This window comes from Bos grunniens, chromosome 9 (genome assembly GCF_055505025.1).
Source record: "Bos grunniens cultivar Pamir isolate PY7600 chromosome 9, Bosgru_T2T1.0, whole genome shotgun sequence".
NCBI classification, from domain to species: Eukaryota; Metazoa; Chordata; class Mammalia; order Artiodactyla; family Bovidae; genus Bos; species Bos grunniens.
In genome coordinates this window covers 86,840,853-86,864,406 of record NC_141173.1, presented here as the reverse complement: position 1 = coordinate 86,864,406, position 23,554 = coordinate 86,840,853, and the positions used below count along the sequence as shown (strand labels likewise).

At 44.0% G+C, this 23,554-nt stretch overlaps 1 protein-coding gene across 3 annotated transcripts in view; it reads right to left on the bottom strand.

The window, feature by feature from the left end:
• The window catches only part of UST (uronyl 2-sulfotransferase), a 317,213-nt gene extending 304,334 nt beyond the window's left edge, over positions 1-12,879 (bottom strand). Inside the window, exon 1 of one of the 3 annotated variants that reach the window (XM_086318226.1) lies at positions 12,076-12,879. In XM_086318226.1, coding sequence (XP_086174352.1) covers positions 12,076-12,334 — 259 coding nt within the window. In that variant the 5' untranslated portion in view covers positions 12,335-12,879. The remainder of the gene's footprint in view (positions 1-12,075) is intronic. The other 2 variants (XM_086318225.1, XM_086318224.1) reach the window with 2 other exon arrangements.
• Positions 12,880-23,554: the final 10,675 nt, after the last annotated feature.

The window sequence follows — 23,554 nt, the reverse complement described above, 5'->3', positions numbered from 1 at the left end:
TCTGCTATCACGTTTCTGCGAAAACTCCAACCAGATGAGTGAGTCCCCTTGCTTTCAGGAATATTGCAAAAAATACTTTCAGGGAAGATGATACATTCTAAGCACTGCATTAGCTCCTTCTGTCCTCTGCTTCTTACAGACTCAGCAAAGTCTCAGGGGTGGAGGGAAGCAGGGCAGGAGGCACGTGCTGTTGGCTGTGAACTGGGAGTGGCTTGCTGGCTGTGCTTCTTAGTGTGGAGAAGGGTACCTCAGCGGGCAGACCATCCAACACAAATGTGGCACCAAGAACTCAGCAAGACTTGTATTTAGGACCTGAGACAGAGCTCCAGAGGGGTGTACCTCCCCTCCCCTCCCCCCAGCTCCACTCACCTGCTGGTAACTACGGGCAGGGGTGGGTGTAGCACAGTCATTTCAAAAGAAAACCGTTGAGAAGAGAGTCCCTTCTGATAGTAACTCCTCTCCACAAAGTCAAAGTGTGAGCCACTCTGTTGTGTCCAACTCTTTGTGACCTCATAAACTGTAGCCCGCCAGGCTCCTCTGTCCATGGGATTTCCCAGGCAAGAATACTGGAGTGAGTCACCATTCCCTGCTCCAGGGGATCTTCCTGACCCACGGATAGAACCTGCATCTACCTGCAGCTCCTGCATTGCAGGCCAGTCCCTGACCACTGAGCCACCGGGAAGCTCCAGGTGGGACCTTAGAGAGCACCTCATTCAGTCATTCTAAAGGAAAATGAGGCACCATCATCTGGAAAGTTCCAGAACTATCTCCATTTTCCCTTTCCTGGCCATTGGTACATATTCCCAGACAGACCATCAGGACTACATGGAAACACTGCTGCTAATGGGGGTCCTAGGAAAGAAGAACAACTGAGGATCACAGACCTAATTAAACATCTTCATTTTGGAGGTGAAGAAAGGTAAGCTTAGGAGGTTCACATGACTCAACAGTACTGACCACTGAACTTTTTGGAGACTCCCTCCAGACCCAGGTCCCCTGTCCCTTCCAGCAACCCACATGGCCCTGCCTGACTGTTGCACTTATCCAGTGAGAAGGCATTTGTGTCAAACAGTCTACATATCAAAGGAAGCTCTGTGCCAGAGTTGCAAGGTCATGGTTTCCCTTGACAAAATTTAACTTTCCATTAAGTAATTAATGTAAAATCCCACTTGCTTTCAGCTTCTCAAGGGATTGGGTGACCAGCCACGCTGGAGAGTAATGGCCCTGGTGGCTCTGGCTTGCCCCAACACCCATCAGAGGCTGGACAGGTCAAGGCAACATGAAGAAGCAGAGAATGGAAAACAGAAGCAAGTTCACCAGCCTTTTGACAAAGACATGACCTGCTACTTTGGTTCACTGTTCCTGCCCTGACCTCCAATGGAAGGGAAGTGAGAACCAGAAATAAATCTGTGGCTAGATTACTGGGCCTAAGGGGAAGAGGCTGTAGCAGCAGCCCCAGTGTATGCCTGGCTCTGTGATCGTTTGAAAAAGTAGACTGATGTGGATCACAGTCCAGTCCTAGACCAGCTGGTGATCCCAGAGAGGGAGATGTGCCATACTCCTTCTCTTACAACTACGTTCATTTTGTGAATGCAAGGTGTGTGTGCCTGGGGTGGGGAGGAACGTGGATAAATTCAAAACAGAGAAAAGCAGGCTGGGCAAAGAATTCCTTTTTCAGATGGTTTCCAGGAAGCAGAAGAGAGGCTAAAAAGCAGAAAGATTTGTGTGTGTACAGTTAACAGGACAAATGACTGGAGAATGCCAGCTGCTGATGAGCCCTCATCAGTTTGAAGGTGAGGGTGACAAGATAAGCCACAAAAATACTGCTTCAGTAATTTCACACTTCTTGGGTAGAATGGTTCATTGAAATAGAAGCAAGCCATGAATCTGCGTATTCCACTGGTATGTGTGTGCCAAAAGAAAAAGGGATCTGAGAGAAGCAAAGAATAAGGCGAGAAAATTGGCATTTGTTGAAATCAAATGCCAGGCCTTGAGTTAGACAAACACTTTATAAAACGTTGTGCTTAGTCACTCATTCACATCCGACTCTTTGCAATCCCATGGACTGTAGCCCGCCAGGCTCCTCTGCGCATGGGGATTCTTCAGACAAGAATACTGGAGTGGGTTACCATGTCCTCCTCCAGGGGATCTTCCCAACCCAGGTCTCCCTCATTGCAGGTGGATTCTTTACCATCTGAGTCACCAGAGTAATCCCGTCATATGGGGCTTCCCTGGTGGTACAGTGGTAAAGAATCTGCCTTCCAATGCAGGAGATGCAGGTTTGATCCCTGGGTCAGGAAGATCCCCTGGAGAAAGAAATGGCAACCCACTCCAATATTCTTGCCTGGAAGATCCCATGGACAGAGAAGCCAGGCAGGCTATATAGTCCATGGGGCCACAAAAGAGTTGGATAGAACTTAGTGACTAAACAACAAACAAAACACCTCAGGTTTTAAGAAGATAAGAGCATTGCCTGAGTTCCAGCTAAGAAGTGGAAACACAGTCATTCATACCCAGATCCCCGGTCTAAAGCTTGTACTTTTTCTAGTATCTGATGCTTCTGACCCACAGAAAGCTTTCAGTGAATATCTGCTGAATGACTGAACAAAGAAGTTTATATGTTTCAGACTACTTTCATTTTATTTTCATAAGACTGTGAAAGTCATACTGAACTAGAAAAAAAAAAATCAATGATGTTTCCAGAAATGCATTACAGTTTAATGCAAGTGGTTATTTAAATCATTTATCAATGAATGAAATCAGAATTACTTAATCAAGGCCATAACTTAAGGTTATTTCCATGTCTTTCAGTAAACAAGGTCAGTGGGTTTATGCACTGAGCCTTAATTTTATAATCTATTATTCTGCCATTCTAGGTTAAAATCCATTCAGTCACTATTTCAAAAACCACATCATCTTATGGTCTCATCTCCTTACAGTCATGCTTGAAATGTACCAGCTAATTTAATACAAATTGCTACTTAAGGAAGACATTGACCTAGAGCAAGAGACAAACTGCTATTCTGCAAATTTCCGAAACAACTGGTTTAGGGTTCAGGAAAATGACAAGAAACAAGAAGTTTGCATTCTAGTATGCACTCAAATCTCTGGATTGACCTCAGGCATTCTTAATTACAAGGGAAGCTCTATCAATGCAATTCTAAATCCCAACAGGTAAGAGGCAGACAACATTACAGAAGGAAACGTTTATAGAACTGTATGTCGCAGTGGTTTTAACATCTTTGGAGCATATGCTTCAAACAGCCAGAAAGAGATGGGTTGGAGAATGGGCTAGAGTCTTTCCTGGAACCCCTCCCCACATTCTCTACTTAAAATAGGAACAAAATGAAGCAGAATTGAAGCCCTAGTAAAGAACAGTCTGCTTAGCAAATATTTTGAATCAACAGATACTTCCTATGGGTTCATGTGGAGCACCCAGGAGAGGTGTCACAGTAGAGATGGAAAGTATTGAGCAAGCTTCTTCCTTCCAAGGAGCTTGCCTACAAATTATGACAATACACAGTACAGTGTCAAAACTTCAGAAGTGATTATGAAATGAGTACTAAGGATTTCAGAGATCATCCTTGGAATTTGAGCTTCCTTAGCCATCAGCAAAGAGGCAATAGCAGAAGCCAAGGCAGGTGGGTGGTGAGACGAGAAAGATGAGCCAGTGGCTGTCTTTGGGAAATTACAGACACTTGCTATAAAATCTGAGATAGACAGAAGTGCAGCATACCCTGGACATTAAGCTGCTATCTGGCTCCCTGATAATTTTTAGTATAAGAGTGTTACAAACTATTCAAATTGAATCTCTTATCAGGCAGCATGGAATTGACTGTACTTATTTTAAAGCTTCTTATTTTGATAATATATAATTTTAAAACCTACTAAAAACTTCTAACACTTTGAAGGAAATGTTTCTTCCTAAAATCCTAATTTATTTTTATAAAGTTAAATTCCTAATTTATTTTACTATTTTACTAAAGGACTATATATTTGTCCTGTATATTATATACCACAATCTGAATAAAAAGGAATTGCATATGAATCCTAATTTTGTAAGAATGCTCTAGATTTCCTTGGTAGCCTCATAGTACATAGTATAAGGAACACAATGTACACAAATGTTTTCCCCTGCTGAACTCATTGGCTCCATTCTAGTGAATAAGCACAAAGAAAGAATTCTCACACCATTGCACTCTAATCTGCTCTTCAAGATTGGCAACACTCATATTCCAAATATAAGTCACAATAATCTTTGTGACACCTGTAAAATAGTTGTGTTACCTATTTATGAATTTTCATACAGTAGAACTAAATGTAAAGGGTTTACTATTCAAAGTCATCCATAACTGTAAAACAAAACCCCCAAGATTCTTTTAAAGAGGCCTTTGTGTTCAATCGCTAGAAATTTATTTAGGTTTTATTCTATACCCAGACACTGTACTTAAAACTCAAAACAAAAAAGCCAACTCAGATAAAAAATGGGCAAAGAGTGTGAATAGACATTTTTCCAAGGAAGATACATACATATGGCCAAAAAGCACAGGAAAAGACGTCCAACATCACTAATCATTATGAAGATACCAAAAAAAACCCCACAATAAGATACCACTTCATACCCATTAGGATGTCTATAATCAAAATAATGGAAAATAAAAAGTGTTGGTAATGCTGTAGAGAAACTGGAACTCATAAACTGTGGGTGGAGATATACAATGGTGCAGCCACTGTGGAAAATAGCTTGGCAGTTCCTCAATAAATTAAACATAGAATTATCATATGACCTAGCAATTCCAATGTGTATACTTATGGCAGAAAGTGAAGAACTAAAGAATCTCTTGATGAAAGTGAAAGAGGAGAGTGAAAAAGTTTGCTTGAAACTCAACATTCAGAAAACTAAGATCATGGCATCCAATCCTATCACTTCATGGCAAATAGATGGGGAAACTATGGGAACAGTGAGAGACTTTATTTTGCGGGGGCTCCAAAATCACTGCAGATGGTGACTGCAGCCATGAAATTAAAGGACGCTTGCTCCTTGGAAAAAAAGCTATGACCAACCTAGACAGCAGAGACATTACTTTGCCAACAAAGGTCCATATAGTCAAAGCTATGGTTTTTCTACTAGCCATATATGAATGTGAGGGTTGGATTATAAAGAAAGCTGAGCGCCGAAGAATTGATGCTTTTGAAGTGTGGTGTTGGAGAAGACTCTTGAGAGTCCCTTGGACTGCAAAGAGATCAAACCAGTCAATCGTAAAGGAAATCAGTCCTGAATATTCATTGGAAGGACTGATGCTGAAGCTAAAACTCCAATACTTTTGCCATCTGATGCAAAGAACTGGAAATGACCCTGATGCTGGCAAAGATTGAAGGTGGGAGGAGAAGGGGATGACAGAGGATGAGATGGTTGAATGGCATCATCAACTCGATGGACATGAGTTTGAGTAAGCTCTAGGAGTTGGTGATGGACAGGGAAGCCTGGTGTGCTACAGTCCATGGGGTCGCAAAGAGTCGGACACAACTGATCAACTGAACTGAACTGATATACTTAAAAGAATAAAAAAATAGATGTTCATACAAAAACTTATACACAAAAGTTCACAGCAGCCTTATGCACAATATCCAAAAGAAACAACTGAAATGTTGAGAAATAGATGAGTGGATAAACAAAATGTGGTATATCCATACAATGGAATATTATTTAGTCATAAAAATGAATAAGTATTGATACAGGCTACAATACGAATGAACCTTGACAGCAATGTTCTAAGTAAAAGAAGCCAATCACAAAAGACCACATATTATATGATTTCATTTCTATGAAATGTCCAGAAGAGGCAAATCTATAAAGACTGAAAATAGATTAGTTCCTAAGGGCTTGGAGAAATGGAGGAATAGTGAGGTGATAATTAAAGCAAATGAGGATTTTCTTGTTGGTGATGCAAATGTTGTAGAAGTGACTCTAGTAATGGTTTCACTTATCTAGGAATATTCTAAAAACAATTAAAAGCTATTACATTTTAAGTGAGTGAATTAAAAATCAATAGCATATACTGAAGTGTGCTTCATTTGTAAATTTTTTGCACAATAGTTGTTACATTGTTTTGACTTCTGCAATAAGAATTTGGTGAAATTTGAGTGTTCTCTCCCCATTTCTGATAAATAAAAGGGTTTACATATATCACTGTTTGCTTAAAGTTGTTTCTGTAATAAAAATAAATATAGGTAAGACAAAACTTATTTGTGGTCAAGACTTAACTTCTTTCTAAAAAATAAAAAAACAGCAAGTGTCAATTTCTAATCATTCTAGTAGCTACAGTTCGTCAGATAAGATGCCTTTTCACTGTCCATGGCTGACCTGTTCAGTGCAGCTGCAGGGAAAGCTACAGTTTCTGCTCCTGCTGTTTCCCTCTAGGGAAGCAAAAGATGCTGTTTCTTTGGGGACTCAAAAATCTTGAGCACTTTCATTCTAGTTTCTCAAATACAAAACCAACTAGTGTTTTAAACTTGGATCAATGACAGGGAATTTGAAGAAAGACAGTATCCAGATAATACATATTTATCTGTAGTTTAAAACAACTCATACTGAGATGAGTCTACATTAAAAATATTTTACAAGACAGAATGCTTTTCACTATTCATGCTGTGTGTTTACAGAACAGTCTGCCATAGCTGAATTCCATTTTCTATCTTCCTCTAAAACAGTGCTACTGTGTCCCCAACCAACCCTATAAGATAAACTTGCAGCTATGAACAAGAATGTCATTTTCTTTTTATGTCAACAGTTTCTATTGATAACATCATATTTTATGCATTCACTTCCTAGATTACTGTCTGGGGGCTGGGGTATTATATTTAAACTATATATGATGTGCAGAAGGAAACTTAATTTTACTTTCAAGGTTTAGAGAAACTATTTTGCAGCAAGTCTGGACTTCAATTTTCACATTTTCCTTTAAATTCATTTAAACTTAGATACTTTCAAGTCAATAAAGTTACATCTTTTGCTTTCATTTTTGACTCAAAATTGCCACACTTATATGTAATCTACATATCAAGACGGAATTCTGAAAACTAGAGTAGTATATCTCCATTTAAAATAGTGCAAGTTAAAAATGGAAAGGAAAGCCTATCAACTTGAGATCAATGCAACAGATTTAGTTCCCATTGATTTAGTTCCCATAAAGGCTAAATCACATATCCAAGTGTTGATGATAAATCATCAGAGTTTGCCGGTTGTACGGGATCAGTAGTAAGCCATCTGGCTTATTCAGTTTACATCTATGTACCGAGTGTTATTCCAAGTTTTTGATATTTCCACAGCTCATAAGTAATGAGTCTACTGGCAGAGGCTGCATCATAATCTAATTTCTATGGAAGATTTCATTTGATTTTGGTTAGTTTTCTACAGCAAGTCAAAGTCTGAATGCCACTTCAAAATAAATGAAATAATTTCAATGAACTGCACACACCATGGTCTCCAAGTTCAAGTACAGCAATTTGCTTTACTCATGTCTACTGACCCCACTGTGTGCTTATGCTCTCCTTCCTCCACTCATTTCAAGGAGGTAAAGAAGCAAGACAAGAGTTCTCTCTGCATAACTTTCCTCCCCCTCACACACTGTCCTTTTTATTTATAATCTGCTGCAGCAAAAAGCATCTTTAAAAAGAACAGACTTTGCCCTTCCCCAAACTGCCTAGGAAAAAAGAAGCTGTTTGACCCCAGTTCCTTTGAGAAAAAGACGCATCTTTACCGACTCCCCTTTTTTCCTCCACACTATGCTTTCTGGTTGCCCCCTTCACCTCATTCCATGCATCTCCTAACCTCAGACAGTCAAAAGCCAGCTGGGGCTGCAGCTGTTGGCTGCTCTTCCTCTTGCAACAATGGGGCACATGCAGCAAAGAAGAGGCATTTTTAAAAGTTGAAGTTTAAAAATGAAGCCACGTCTATCGCTTTTAAAATATTTTATATATCACTTCTCTTACTCTCATCACTTCTCTTTCTCTCAAATACATAGGGAACTTCCCAAAATCAATCTCTGACTCTAGAACAGTGTTCACGAACTGAGACTGGGATCAGAATTACCTGGAAGACTTACTAAAACAGAGTCTGGGGTCCCACGCCCAGACTGTTTGATTCAGTAGGTCTGAGATGAGACCTGAGAATCTGTACTTATAGCAAGTGACCAGGCGATGCCGATGCTGTAGGTCCAGGGACCACACACTGAGAACTACTGGCCTAGAAAGGGGCTTCTCAGGTGGCACAGTGGTAAAGAATCCATCTGCCAATGCAGGAGATGCAAGAGACATGGTTCGATCTCTTGGTCGGGAAGATCTGCTAAAGTTGGAAATGGCAGCCCACTCCAGTATTCTTGCGTGGAAAATTCCAAGGACAGAGGAGCCTGGCAGGCAACAGTCCATGGCATCTCAAACAGCTGGACACAGCTGAGCAACTGAGCATGCACATACAGCTTAAACAGAGAAGTGAAGTGAAGTTGCTAGTCGTGTCTGACTCTTTGCGACCCCATGGACTGTAGCCCACCAGGCTCCTTGGTCCATGGGATTTTCCAGGCATGAATACTGGAGTGGTTTGCCATTTCCTTCTCCAGGGGATCTTCCCGACCAGGGATCGAACCCAGATCTCCTGCATTGTAGTCAGACGCTTTACCATCTGAGCTACCAGGGAAGCCCAAACAGAGAATGAATGCTAAAGAAAGAGAGAGAGAAATTAAAAATTTAAGATTCCAATTCACCTCACCTCCAACTGTGGGACTCTGGGAGAGTTCAGTCACCTAGTTCATGGAGATGGCATCTTGGGGATGAATAACAGGAAGGTGGAGTTAAGAGCAGGCCTGCTGCTTGCATGGTTTCCCTTCTCTGCTGGCCCCTCAAGATATTCAAAGTATCAAGAAAAGGAAAATGAAATTATAGAAATAAAAATGATCATTTTTTGACCAGTCAGTTCTTTAGCACCCCACTCGCATCTTGGCTCTATTTCCTTTTTCTCTTAAACTGCTTGTAGTGTTAATGCAGTTGGCACTTGATTCAACCAGACGTGGGTTCAAGTCTTGCCTTACTTACTCTGTGTCCTTCAACAAGTCAGTGAACTTCTTTATCCTCCTTTCTCCCATATCAGAAATAGGGATAACAGCTGTACCTAATCTATGATATTTCTGTGCTAATACAATTTCATTCTGCATGTGCATTGACTGGCACATACACAGTAAATGTTAGCTTTTGTCATAAATGGTCCTATTTCTTCCCTGTGAGAATATTCAGTGTTCAATATGTCACAAATCACACTACCTATTTGATACAATAAGTACAAGCATCACTTCCAGATATTTATTTAGTAGCTACTATGTGTCAGATGTGGGCTTCCCTGGTGGCTCACAGGTTAAAGCATCTGCCTGCAATGCAGGAAACCTGGGTTCCATCCCTGGGTGGGGAAGATCCCCCGGAGAAGGAAATGGCAACCCACTCCAGTATTCTTGCCTGGAGAATCCCATGGACGGAGGAGCCTGGTGGGCTACAATCCACGGGGTCGCAAAAAGTCAGACACGACTGAGTGACTTCACTTCACCTATGTGTCAGATGTAATATATTATAGAAGTATATTAAAAATAAAAAATATTGCTAAAAATAATGTTTTTATTTGGAAAATTTTGACTTTATATGAACTTATATTTAAGAAAAATACTTGCCTCCAAAATTGGCTACCTAGGAAAATTGAGAGGATGTGTTTACTAACCACAATTTTGTTTTCACAGACACTAAAATAGTAGAATGGAGGAAACAAGGGGAGCATAATTCTGCAGATACCTTGGCCTTATATTATTAAGGGTATATTTTAGACCCTCTTAAAGACCACAAGCCCACTTTTCCTGAAAATCATTATGTTTACATAACAAAACAACAGGGAACAAATTTGGCCAAGGGTTATCTTATTTTCAGTTCACAATGATGTCATTTTCAACCCATTACATCAGTCAGAAATTCAATGATGAGTTAGTAATAGGAGCAATATTCCATCCTTCAGTTCTTTCTGGTTCCCTGAGTGAATGCTTGTGAATTCACCCTTTCAACAACCAAGCCCCCAAATTTATCAGGCTTCATTTCCTGGAGTATATAATGAAAGCATATAAAATTGTGGATACCACACATATCTGACTGAATTTTCAAGCAGTTAATAGGGTAGATACTGCGGTTTCTTGATTTTAGCCTCACTACATGCCTTTGATCCTTCCTCCTCCCAAATTTCCCCGCCCCAAGAAGGGTTATCAGCATGACATTTTAAGAGCTGGGTGGATGTGTTACAGGCAGTCTGGTCCAGACCGGAACTTTACCTATGGAAAATGCCCTGCCCAAAGCCAAGTGCTCCAAAGGACATCACAGGTGTCTTCCTTCCCTCTCCACTGTACTCTTCCTACATCGCTGGCCTCTGTATTTTGCTTGAAAAGAACCCCAACAAAGAATTACTTATCAGTTCATGGAGAAAGACCCCTAAGCTTCTCAATCACTTCCCTCCCTATGCCAGTTATTATAGCAGCAACTGTTGGTAATAACAGCAACCTGTGTGGTAGTAGCAGGAATCTGAGAGCCAATGGGGCTGTGGACTTCCAAACACAGAGCTCCCAGAGAAAAGAGTTGACTCTTTAGCAAAAGTACATATTACCCCAAATCCCCTAGGAAACCAGATGCTGAGGATTATTCTTTGGAAATCCACTTGGGCAATATTTTCCTCTAATTTTCTCTAAAGCATCTTACAAAACCGTAGTTCCCGCAAAGTTTCTACTGAAAGAGAAGTGAAACTTTTAAAATCTGAGCTTCTCTACTCGGGAAAACAAAACATTGTTTTATCTGCATGTACATTTCAAAACGCTCTAACACATCTATCACTTTGCTGAAGAAGTTTTCTTCCTTCGAAAACGATCTGCTATCTAGACCTGTGGCTTCTGCGAAGAAGGGATTTTTGTGGGTGAGGTTGGCAGCCTCCAGCCGCCGGAGTCGTTTGGCTCGTGGTTCCAGCGCTGCGGGGGCTTCTCTTTGCGCGCTGGCTCGGGTCACGCAGATGCCGGAAGTTCCCCGGGGGCTTTAGTTTATCCGCTTGGACGTTTGCGATGACCTGGGCCCGCTCAGCCTCTCCTCTTCCACCCCCACCCCGCACCATCGAGACCTGCTCTGGCCACGGACTTGTGAGAGGGGAGCATCTTCCCTTAGCCAGGCGCGCACCGGGGACCTGGGGTACGCACGCTGGGCCCTGGCACCCCCTCTCCCCGCGCACTGACCACCGAGCAGCAGGTCACATCCTCTCTCTGGAGCCGCTCTTTTCGCAAGCTCCTTCCCCTCACCTCTCCAAAAACATAGGCAGTCTTGCTCCTATTAAACCAGGCACAACCTCCCCCAAAAGTTCAGACTTGGGACACGCAGCGCTATGGATCGTTCAGTCGAAGCAGGTCGATCCCTGCTACGGACAGCTAGGTGTGCAGGGGGTGCCCCAAGCACAAACTAGCTCACGGACAGCGTGGGAGCCCGCAAACTGCCCTTGGGCTACCCAGGCCAGGAGACAGGAGGAGATCTTGCGGGACAGAATTCGCAGAACGGGCCCCGGGGAGGTACTAATCCCACCCCCGCGACGCGGAGCGCTGGACGGAACAGGACTGTGGTCACTAACAATGCCATGGACCGGCCGTCGCTGCCCCTTGCCTCTCCCCGCTCTGCCAGGCCCGAATACACACACACACACACTCGTACACACTAACTCACACGCCAGCACTCCACCCCAGACGGGGTGGCCGAGGCAGGGGGGAAGGTATGCGGCGTCCCGCCCTGGGGTACCTGCGGGGCAAATCAACCCCGCGGCGCCCCACCCCCACCCCGCCTCTGCGCAGACAGACAGACAGCAGGCGCTCAGGGTCGCCGCACGGATGCTCGCGGGCGTCCCACCTGGGGAGCCTCGACGAGGTAGCGGCGGGGGCAGCACCAAAGTATCCGGCGCGCTCGGCTCCCCCCTCCACCCCCGCCCCGGCACAACTTCGCGCCGCCCTCGCTCCCGCCTTCCTTCCTTACCCAAATACTGCCGCAGGTCGAGCAGGAAGCGCGGGGGTCCCCCGCCGAGCTGATAGAAGAGGGAGCCCAGGCAGAAGACCAGCAGGGTGGCCATGCAGAAACCGTAGTCCCGGAGGGAGAAGCGCAGAAAGGGCAGCAGGGAGACCCGGCGCTTCCAGCTGCCCAGGCCCGGAGGGGCGCCCCCCAGAGGGGCCCCATGGGGCCAGGGATCCGCGCCGCCGCCGGGATGCTGCTGCTGCTGCTGCTGCTTCTTCTTCATCGCCGGCTCCGCCGCCGCGCACAGCCTGCCCGTGCCAGGAAGAGGTCACCCATCCGCCTGCCCATCCGAGGAGGAGAGCCCTGCCGGCCGGCTGCACATGGGCAGGGCCGCGCCGAGGGCAGCCCGGGTGGGGGGCGGGGAGGGGGCCGAAGTTGCCGGGCTCAGGAGACTTTCCTCGGCATGGTCCCTGCCGCCGCGGCCCGAGCGGCCGAGGTGCCCGTCCCCGGCTCGGCGGCGCTGCCCGCGCCCGGCCCGCTAGCGCCCCCGCGTCCCGCGCCCCGCAGCGCCTCGGGCTCGCTCGCGGCCGCCGGGGCTCGCCTCCAGCGCCAGCGTGGACCCCCCCGCCCCCGGCTTTGTGGCTGTCGGTCTCGGCGTGTTTTGTCCCGGCTCAGGCTCCTCTACAAAAACTGTAGGGAGGAACGGGAGGCGGACACCATCTCCACGCTCCACCTCCTTGACAGGGGTTTTCCTCCTTCTCCTCCCCTTTCTCCCTCCGGCTCTCTGCCGCGCTCTCTCCTCCCTCTTTCCCTCCCGCCCTCTGCTCGGGTCTCCGGGTTTCTCTCGGGTGTCACGTTACTGCCTCTCCCTGGAGGCGGGGCGGGGAGAGGGGGGGCGGCGATTATTCGCTACAAGGAAGAAAGTTTCTGGGTGTGTGTGTTCCCCCCCGCCCCCTTCCTCCTTTCTCTCCAATCTGGCCTCGGTTCATGCGCCACCAGCGACCTCTTGGGGGCCCCCGCTGACTTCCCTCTCCTACACAGTCACTGGCAGGAAGAGGCACGACTTCTTTTAGTACTATATGTTTGTGTGTGTGTGGTTTTTTTGGTCCTCGTCTTTTTTCTTATTTAAGAAACTTGACTCTCCCTCTATATCCCAAGCTGCTTACTAAAGGCGGATAAAAGGTACTTGGGGATGGGCTCAAGCCTCTGCTGAGATGGTAAAAGAACAAGTGGTGGATATTATAATTAAATATGCCCATAGGGCCAGGTTCGTCGCCCCAGCTCCAGGAAGGGAAACAGAAGAAGCAGTCTCGCCTTCACGCGGCAGCTGCTCCTCTGCGACTGAGGGACCAGACAGGCAAGGCGGGTGGGGAGTGTTCCAGAGCGGACTCGAGTGGTTCCTCTGGCAGATGTTCAGGGAAAGAGCCCTGACCTCTTTAATCGAGGCCTCCCAGGTCTTCCCATGGGCTTCCCTGGTGGCTCAGACGGTAAGAAAAAAATTTGCCTGCAATGCAGGAAGCCCAAGTTTGATCCCTGGGTCAGGAAGATCCCCTGGAGCAGGTCATGGCAAACCACTCCAGTATTCTTGCTTGGAGAATCCCAAGGACAGAGGAGCCTGGCGCGCCACAGTTCATGGGGGTCACAAAGAATCGAACACGACTGAGCGACTCAGTTTCCCGTGTCTTCCAAGGGAGGTTTCAGGACATGAAAGAGCACCTTCCCCGCTGAAAAGCTGCATCAAATATACATCCGCTGGGGATGGGGGATGGGGAGCGCAGGGGTGTGATGCTCGGAAAGGACTGCTTTCATCAGCCACGCATTAGGTAAGGAGGATTGACTGCTAGATGTAGAAGCCGTGCCACCTGAGGCTTCAGTGACTGGCCCTAGGTCACGGAGCTACCAGGAGTCAGACTGGGAGTGGCACTCAAATCTTTCTGACACTCAAGCCCAGGGTAACAACTGCGAGGTACTATCTCCAAGCCAGGGTGCTTTTCCTAATAATTTGCCCAGTGACTGGAGGATAGAATATAACACATTTAGCCCAGACCACCTTGGGAAATGGAAAGGAAAACTTCCGGTTTCTTGTGCCTCTCCTCTCTGGTCCCCTACTCACTCTGTACATTTCGGCGACTGACGACCTGATTAAAGAAAGAATCGGGGGGCCAGGGACCTCTATGATTCTAAGGCTGTTTTCTTGAAAACTTTTCTAAGTTGGATAACTGAGGAAGTTTCTATGGAAAATCAGGGAATAGGATCCTGAGGTCAAGAGTTTACAATTTAAAAATAATATGGTGGATTCATTTCGATATTTGGCAAAACCAATACAATATTGTAAAGTTTAAAAATAAAATAAAAATAATATGGTATAACCATCCTCCAGACCTGAGGATCTTTGTTCCCGATTTGAACGGTGAAGAATACATATAGATCATAAACAGGAGACAATGGTGGATAAGGGGAGTGGTTTCACACACATAGTCTACTTCCCAGTTTTATGTCTTCCTGACCTAGGGGAAGAAAAGGGAAGTCTCTGTGTTCTGTCACAGAAAATCATAAAAGAGTGTTAATCGTTTGTTTCACATTTATTCCACGAATCAGAGATTTATTGGGATTAATATGCACATTCTAGAAACGTGAATGCCCCTGAGTGAATTAAGCCAATCAGTCATTGGCCATTAATGTGTATTACTTTAATCAGCACACTGAATAGCCCAGAATAGGTTCCCAGTTAATAATTGTTCAGTTAATGATGGGGCTTCCCTGGTGGCTCAGACGGTAAAGAACCTGCCTGCAATGGGGAAGACTTGGGTTTGATCCTTGACCCACCAGGCTAAGTCCATACCCTTCCTTCTATTTTACTGTGCCCCTCTCTGCTTCTAGCAAGGCCAGCCTGTCACTGCCCTAGACTCTTGAATCCACCCAATCCCAACCCCACACCAAAGCATGCTGTCTCCCCAGGCTTCTGCATCTCTGCAAATTATTTGTTGTTGTTCAGTCACTTAGTTATATCCGACTCTTTGCGACCCCTTGAAACTGCAGAACTCCAGGCTTCCCTGTCCTCCACTACTCCCAGAGTTTGCCCAAACTCATATCCATTGAGCCTGTGATGCCATCCAACCATCTCATCCTCTGTCACCCACTTCTCCTCCTGCCATCAATCCTTCCCAGAATCAGGATCTTTTCCAACGAGTCGGCTTTTCGCATCAGGTGGCCAAAGTATGGGAGCTTCAGCTTCAACACCAGTCTTTCCAATGAATATTCAAGATTGATTTCCCTTAGGATTAACTGGTTTGATCCCCTTGCTGTCCAAAGGATTCTCATGAGTCTTTCTAGCACACAGTTTGAAAGTATCAGTTCTTTGGTGCTCAGCCTTCCTTATGGTCCAATTCTCACATTCACACGTGATTACTGGAAAAAACCATAGCTTTGACTATATGGACCTTTGTCAGCAAAGTGTTGTCTCTGCTTTTTAATCCACTGTCTAGGTTTGTCATAGCTATTCTTCCAGGGAGCAAGCATCTTTTAATTTTGTCTGTAAATGATGGAACTATCAAATCATTCAGGGGCAAAACTCAGAGGTCTTCTGTAGTCTTTCTCCTTCTCTCACCCCTGAATCTAACCTATCTGCAATTCCTATAAGCCCTACTTTCAAAAAAATATCCAGCATCCGACTTCCTTGCCACCACTCTGGTCCAAGCCATCATCTTCTCTCACCTGTTTAATGCAGTGGCCTCCTATATCAGTTATGTTTAAGTCTGTTGTTGTTGTTTATTCACTAAGTCATGTCCAACTCTTTTGTGACCTCATGGACTGTAACCCACCAGGCTCCTCTGTCCATGGGATTTTGCAAGCAAGAATATTGGAGTGGGTTCCCATTTCCTTCTTTGGGGGATCTTCTTGACCCAGGGATTGAACCCATGTCTCCTTCATTGGCAGGCGGGTTCTTTCCACTGAGCCACCTGGAAAGCCTTATATTTGAGTTTTACGTAACTAAAAATCCCAAATAGCAATGGCTTAATAGCAGAGACATTACTTTATCAACAAAGGTCCATATAGTCAAAGCTATGGTTTTTCTAGTAGTCATGTATGGATGTGAGAGTTGGACCATAAAGAAAGCTGAGCACTGAAGAACTGATGGTTTTTAAACTGTGGTGTTGGAGAAGACTCTTGAGAATCCCTTGGACTGCAAGGAGATCCAACCAGTCCATCCTCAAGGAAATCAGTCCTGAATATTCATTGGAAGGACTGATGCTGAAGCTGAAGCTCCAGTACTTTGGCCACTTGATTTGAAGAGCTGATTCATTGGAAAAGACCCTGATGCTGGGAAAGATTTAAGGCAGGAGAAGGAGACGACAGAGGATGAGATGGTAAGATGGCATCACTGATTCGATGAACATGAATTTGAGCAAGCTTCAGGAGGTGGTGATGGACAGGGAAGCCTGACATGCTACAGTCCATGGGGTCGCAAAGAGTCAGACACGGCTGAGCAGCTGAACTGAACTGAATGGCTTAAACCAAAAAAGAAGTGTATTTCCCTCTCATCTGAAACAAGTCCAGAAACAGGCAGAGTTGGTGAGGCATCTCCATGCGCTCATCAGGGACCCATCAGAGCTTTCACCATCCTCAGCATGTGGCTTCATTTTAAAGGTAAACTTATGATTCAAGATGGCCACTGGAGCCATCTTATGTTTATATTCCAGGCTGGCAACAGGAGGAAGCAAAAAAAGAAAAAGAAAAAACTTTTCCTCCAAATGGAGTAGGTTCTTTTAAAGAAATGCTCAAAAATGCAATGAATCATCCTCTTAGTTTTTTGGCCAGAACATAATCCCGGGACTATGTCCAGTTGTAAGGAGGGGCTAGAAAATAGAGATTTCAGCTGAGCACACTGCTGCCCCCAAAATATCAGGTCCTATTACTAAAGTATGAAAGGACAGGTGAATATTAAGTGGCAATCAGCAGTCCCTGCCATTCTTCCTTCTTGATCCCAGCTTTTCACTCTATTTTAACCCCCTTCACAGCAGCCAGAAGGTAACTCCACTGCACAAAACTTGCCAGTGGCTCTCAACACACTCAAGAGTCAAAGCCAAAGTTTTTCTGGTGCCCTTCAAGGCCCTATTCACTTTGGTCCTATTGTCTCTCCGACCTCACCTCCTGTCACTTTTCCCTATTCGTTTTCCTCATTGTTGTTCATCAGACCAACAAAACTTGCTGTCCCATAGCATTTTTGGAATGCTGCTTTAAAAGAACCTCTTACCTCTCAGGCAATTGTTCAGCAGAAATGTGTGATTCTATTTTAATTAAATGGATCCTGCAGAGAAAACAGTATTAGTATATCAAGTACATAGAAACAGACATAGGTTAGACATTTGCAGAAAGAAACCACTTATCCAAAAATGTACTGTTAAGTGCAGATACTGTTTCCTAGTCCTAACATAGCACAGTTCAGTTCAGACAGTTCAGTAGCTCAGTCATGTCCGACTCTTTGCGACCCCATGAATCGCAGCGTGCCAGGCCTCTCTGTCCATCACCAACTCCCAGAGTTCACTCAGACTCACGTCCATCGAGTCAGTGATGCCATCCAGCCATCTCATCCTCTGTCGTCCCCTTCTCCTCCTGCCCCCAATCCCTCCCAGCATCAGAGCCTTTTCCAATGAGTCAACTCTTCGCATGGGGTGGCCAAAGTATTGGAGTTTCAGCTTCAGCATCATTCCTTCCAAAGAAATCCCAGGGCTGATCTCCTTCAGAATGGACTGGTTGGATCTCCTTGCAGTCCAAGGGACTCTCAAGAGTCTTCTCCAATACCACAGTTCAAAAGCATCAGTTCTTCGGTGCTCAGCCTTCTTCACAGTCCAACTCTCACATCCAGACATGACCACAGGAAAAATCATAGCCTTGACTAGACGAACCTTTGTTGGCAAAGTAATGTCTCTGCTTTTGAATATGCTATCTAGGTTGGACATAACTTTCCTTCCAAGGAGTAAGCGTCTTTTAATTTCATGGCTGCAGTCACCATCTGAAGTGATTTTGGAGCCCAAAAAAACAGTCTGACACTGTTTCCACTGTTTCCCCATCTATTTCCCATGAAGTGATGGGACCGGATGCCATGATCTTCGTGCAAGCCTAATTGTTGTAATTTGGTGATAGCTCCCAATCTGAGAAAAGGGTGAGCCCACAATGGCTATTTTCTTTCTATGGTGAATTTTCTTTGCATCTTTGTTTACTCTACATATAAAGCTTAAAAAATTAAATTTGTTTACAATTAATGGAAAAAGCAGAACCTTCCTAATAGGTCCAAGTATTGATTGTCTTACCTTACAGTAAGACTTCTATCACTGTATCAGTGCAGATTGCTGTTTGGGCCATATTTTTAAATTTTGGCAGTACAAATTATTACACTAACTTTAGAGTGGATTGTCTGGCTGTTTATTTTTTACAGTGTTCAAAAGAGGTTCTAAACTACATTCATTTTTTTGCTTATGTTTTTAATAGAAGTTCTTGACCAGGTGTGATCTATATTAATGTAGTATAAAATCAATATATTAGTTTCAATCATCCAATAAATACACATTTAGCACTATCTTGTGCCTACCACTCTTCTGATTGTCACACAGCAAAACAGAAAAGTGTAAGACCAGTTTTTCAGCCTTGAAAGAATTTGCAATCTTTTCAGGAAGATAGGATTATGTTAAGTGAAGAAATTTGACAATAATGCAAGGCAGCATGTAATTAAGTGATAAATTGCTTGTTACACATTGTAAATAGCAAAGTCATTCAAATCTTTAGAGAAGCCCAATATTCATTTCCAAAAGGAATCATTTTTCTTTGATTTTTAAAATTGTCTTACAAACCTCAATGCTTTGAGCATAGAAGTGATTTTTGGGTTTGAGAGTTATTTATAAGCAAATAAGAAGTATAAAGTAGATGATCGAACTGGTGATTATTTTTGATCCAAGAGTGCTGTGACTCTGAACTCATGGTTTTGATATCTTTGTGTAGCTTTTACATTGACTGTATCTGATGCACATTATCAGTGGGGAGGAAGTCAGATGTCAGGCCAGAAAGATCAAGGAGTCTGCAGGGGGCAAGAAAAGCCTGGGAAAGTGGGAAATTACATATGGCCTCTAAAGACATTCTTTCCAATAACTAGTTGAATGACTTTTTCAGATGAACTTTATATAAAGTAAGGTTATTGGTTTATTATGAAATATGCCTGGTGGTTTCCATGCAGCTAGGTGAGTACCAATATGAATTCCAAAATATTCATTCATCACAAGATATTTTTGCCTTTAATTAGTTAGATCAGTGATTTGATTGACCCATCCATCTTGTTTAAAAAGCATGAAAATAAAGTAATGGGCTTTTTTTTAAATTTATTAATCCAAATGAGTGTTGTCACAAATAAAGTGTGGAAACGTGTTTACGTCTCAATGCCATTGCTTAAATATAAAAATATGACACTTTAGAGTTGGACCATAAAGAAGGCTGAGTGCTGAAGAATAGATGCTTTCAAATTGCAGTGCTGAAGAAAACTCTTTAGAGTCCCTTGGAATGCAAGATCAAACCAGTCAATCCCAAAGGAAATCAACCCTGAATATTCATTGGAAGGACTGATGCTGAAGCTGAAGCTCCAATACTTTGACTACCTGATGTGAAGAGCTGACTCATTGGAAAATACCCTGATGCTGAGAAAGACTGAGGGCAGGAGGAGAAGGGGACGACAGAGGACGAGAGAGCTGGATGGCATCACCAATTCAATGAACATGGCTCTGAGCAAACTCTGGGAGATAGTGAAGGACAGGGAAGCCTGGTGTGCTGCAGTCCAAGGGATCACAGAGAGTCGGACATGACTTGGTGACTAAACAGCAGCAACAAATTTCCTGGAATTGATCACATCTTGTTGTTGTTCAGTCTCTCAGTCATGTCTGACTTTATTGCGACCTAATGGACTGTAGCCCACCAGACTCCTCGGTTCATGGGATTCCCCAGACACAGAGTGGTTTGCCATTTCACATCTTACTCAGGCCCTGTTTCCTCTAGGGCTAGGGGATGGGGATGACAGGAGTTGATCTAGCTCAGGCTTTTCTGGTTGGAAGCAACCTCTTTCAGGGTACACTCATTATACATGGTCATTTGGGGTTAATATTCAGTCAAACTCAAGGTGCAAACTCCCTCACAGGCTCCCGCTCTTCCTGGCCAAGATGGCTACCTGCAGCAGCACTTCACAGACAGCAGTGCGGTGCTGGGCTTGTGGCCACAGCAGTGCGCTGTTTACACCTCTGCTCCTCACTCCTGGTGCTCCTCACTGGCGTGGCCCCTAGTTTAGGGTCATCTGCTCAACAGCCTGGGCCGCAGAGTCTGATCCCACATGAAGTGACCACCAGCTCTGACCCTTCTCTACCCCCTTCCTCACCTTGAGGCACTCCAGGAACTTTTTTGGATCCCAGGGCATCCTGCTTGCCCAAGGCAGACTGGAGGGGCCATCAAGTCATCTCTGCTTAGAATCCTTCCGCAACCACTTCTTGGCCTCTGTTGGCACTGTGCTGTGCTGCGTTTAGTTACTCAGTCATGTCCTACCCTTTGAGACCCCGTGGACTGTAACCTGGTAGGCTCCTCTGTCTATGGGGATTCTCCAGGCAAGGATACAGGAGTGGGTTGCCATGCCCTCCTCCAGGGGATCTTCCCAACCCAGGGATCAGACCCAGGTCTCCCACACTGCAGGTGGATTCTTTACTGCCTGAGCCACGAGGGAAGCCCAAGAATACTGGAATGGGTAGCTTATCCCTTCTCCAGGGGATCTTCCCAACCCAGGAATCGAACCAGGGTCTCCTGCACTGCAGGTGGATTCTTTACCAGCTGAGCTATCAGGAAGGCCCCTAGTTGGCATTACGTTAACCTAGTGATCCTCCAAAAGGCTTTATGTATCCCACAGCTGTTCCAAGAAAGTACAAGGAAACCCCACCCTTCTGCAAATGCACCTGTCAGTCAGTGCAGGTTGCTCTAACAAAATACCTTACACTTGATGACTTACAAATACTTATTTCTCCATTCTGCAGGCTGGAAAGTCCAAAATCTAGGTGCCAACAAATTCTACATCCTGATTCGTGTCTTCACATGGCAGCGGGTGGGGAGTGCCTTAGTCTCCATATAACAGCACTGATCTCCTTCATGGGATTGACCTAATGATCTTCCAAAGTCTCCTCCACAAAATGCCATCAACTGGGGATTAGGGCTTCCAGAACACAAACATTCAGTGTGTAGCAACCCCAAACTATCTGGTTTTCCAACTTCCCTGAGCAAGATCTGGCCCTGGACTTGGACAGCTAGACCAAGATTTCTCATGACTTGCTTTTCTCTCTCTCTCTCTTTCTGTTCTCTATCCTCCTGCTCAGCCCCCACAAATCTGAAGTGCTTTCCTTGTCAATATCAATGAAGGAGCTTCAGGGAAAGAAACTAGAAGACAAGAAAAATGATTCAGAGAGATAATTCAAACCATACCATCTTCATTATGCACCTTTGGGTCTTTTATTTTTAAATTTCCTTTGGTATCAGCAGTTCCTTCAAGGAAAGTTATTTTCATCCTTTGAAGACTTATTTGATTTTTAGAGATGGTCAAAATTATTCCAAGGCAAATCTGTTGATTAAAATGGGTGAGCTATTTGGTCAATAGGCTAAGGCATTAATTTAAAAAAAAAAAAAAAAAGAGGAAAAGGAAGCAAAAGGAAAAAAAATCATAGAGATGCTCAGGTATATGGGGCAGAAATGCACTGAAAACAGTCAGGGGCTTGTAGCTCCTGCCCTGTTCCTGAACATTCTCTAGGAAGTCTACTGGTTTAGAGCTACATTTGGATGAGAGGACAGTAAAAGCCAAACTCACAGTTACTAACAAACTATTGCTTACATTTAAGCTCCTATACAATGACACAAACTTTCAAAGACTAAGCTTTTAACTTACAGTTTAGGACAAATGTATTTAAGATCAAACATCATACTGCACAGCTGTTTCTTGGGACTGACAAATGTGCTGTCACTGGCCACCAAAATGTTCTGTTGAACATTGTCTTAGTCTGTTCTCTACATCTTACAAAGTGTCATTGACACTGGTATAGACAACATGAAAGGGGGAAAGTTTAAGTCAAATAGTCATTAGTTGCTTTTGTGCTATTTGAAGCTGCCTCTTACCCAGTCATGTACCTGTAGAGTTGAATCTCTAGCCCACCCTAATTCCTCATTTCCAAGATCCTCGCAATGTTAAGCTGGTGCTTTCCTCATTTTAGAGGTCATTGTCTGATGTTAATGTGTAAGAGCTGAGATAGATATAGAAGTGATATTATTTTCTCTCCCTCCTTAACAACGTCATTAGTCCTTGTTCAGTGGGCACGTCACATACCTTTCTGTTCTCTTAGAGAAAAATATTGCTCAAGCTTTGCAAAGTACCTTCAAATAATTTTTTGAAGAACAGCCAAAAAAATGAACTATGAAGATGAGGAGTCAGCTTTCTAAGTCAAAAATATTAGTTGAATAAAGATGCCCAAGGTCATCTTAATAGAAAATTTAAGAAAATAGTAGAGATTGAAGTATATTCTCCCAACTTTGCAAATTACTAGTTTTCTGACCTAAGATAAATTACTTAACCTCTTTGTACTTAGTTTTCACTTTTGTAAGGAAATGGATAATGAGGTCTGCACTCCTGAGCTCTTAGCTCTTGTCTAGTTCAGGATGAGACTTACCTGTAGAAGAAGCACATCACTGGTGAGCTGTTTTCCTAGGGTACCTGTAGTGAAGTGTCTAAGAAATTATCCTACCCAGGAAAACTGGACAGTGGAATGTATGATAGTGCAAACTTTTTATTTATTCTTTTAAAACCATTTGCTTATTTTATTTATTTGGCTGTAATAAATTTATCTTAGTTGCAGCATGTGAGATCTAGTTCCCTGACCAGAAATCAAAGCTGGGCCCCCTACATCAGGAGTGTGGAGTCCTAGCCACTGTCCACCAGGGAAGTCCCATACATTCTTTCTAAAGAGCAGGCAATTCAGAGGGTGAAAAAGCATGAGTCTTGGTCTAGACCCTCCCTGGGGATGTAAATGGTCTTGAGCAAGTAATCCAAGTGTGCTCTGAGCCTCAGTGTCATTATCCATGAGATGCAGTAAAACATCTAGCATTCAGTGATGGAATTAAATACATTTTTACAGCACCAGGTGCATGTAGGTGAGGATACAAAAGGTTATCTTTAGAGATGAGGAAACTAGAATCCAGATAGATTATATAATCTGCATAAAGTTACATTATTTGTAAGCACAGCACCAGAACACAAGTACAGATCTTGTGACTCCATCGCAAACACTTTTTCTACAATAAAGTGAACTTCACTTGGGCCACAAACCCCTCTGAGAATCTGCCAAATCTATTAAGTCCATCTCTCAGAAAAAGGCATATAATTTTTCCATATAATTTCAGATATCCATGGACCTCCCGGGGGGCCATAGACCCAGATTAAGAATCC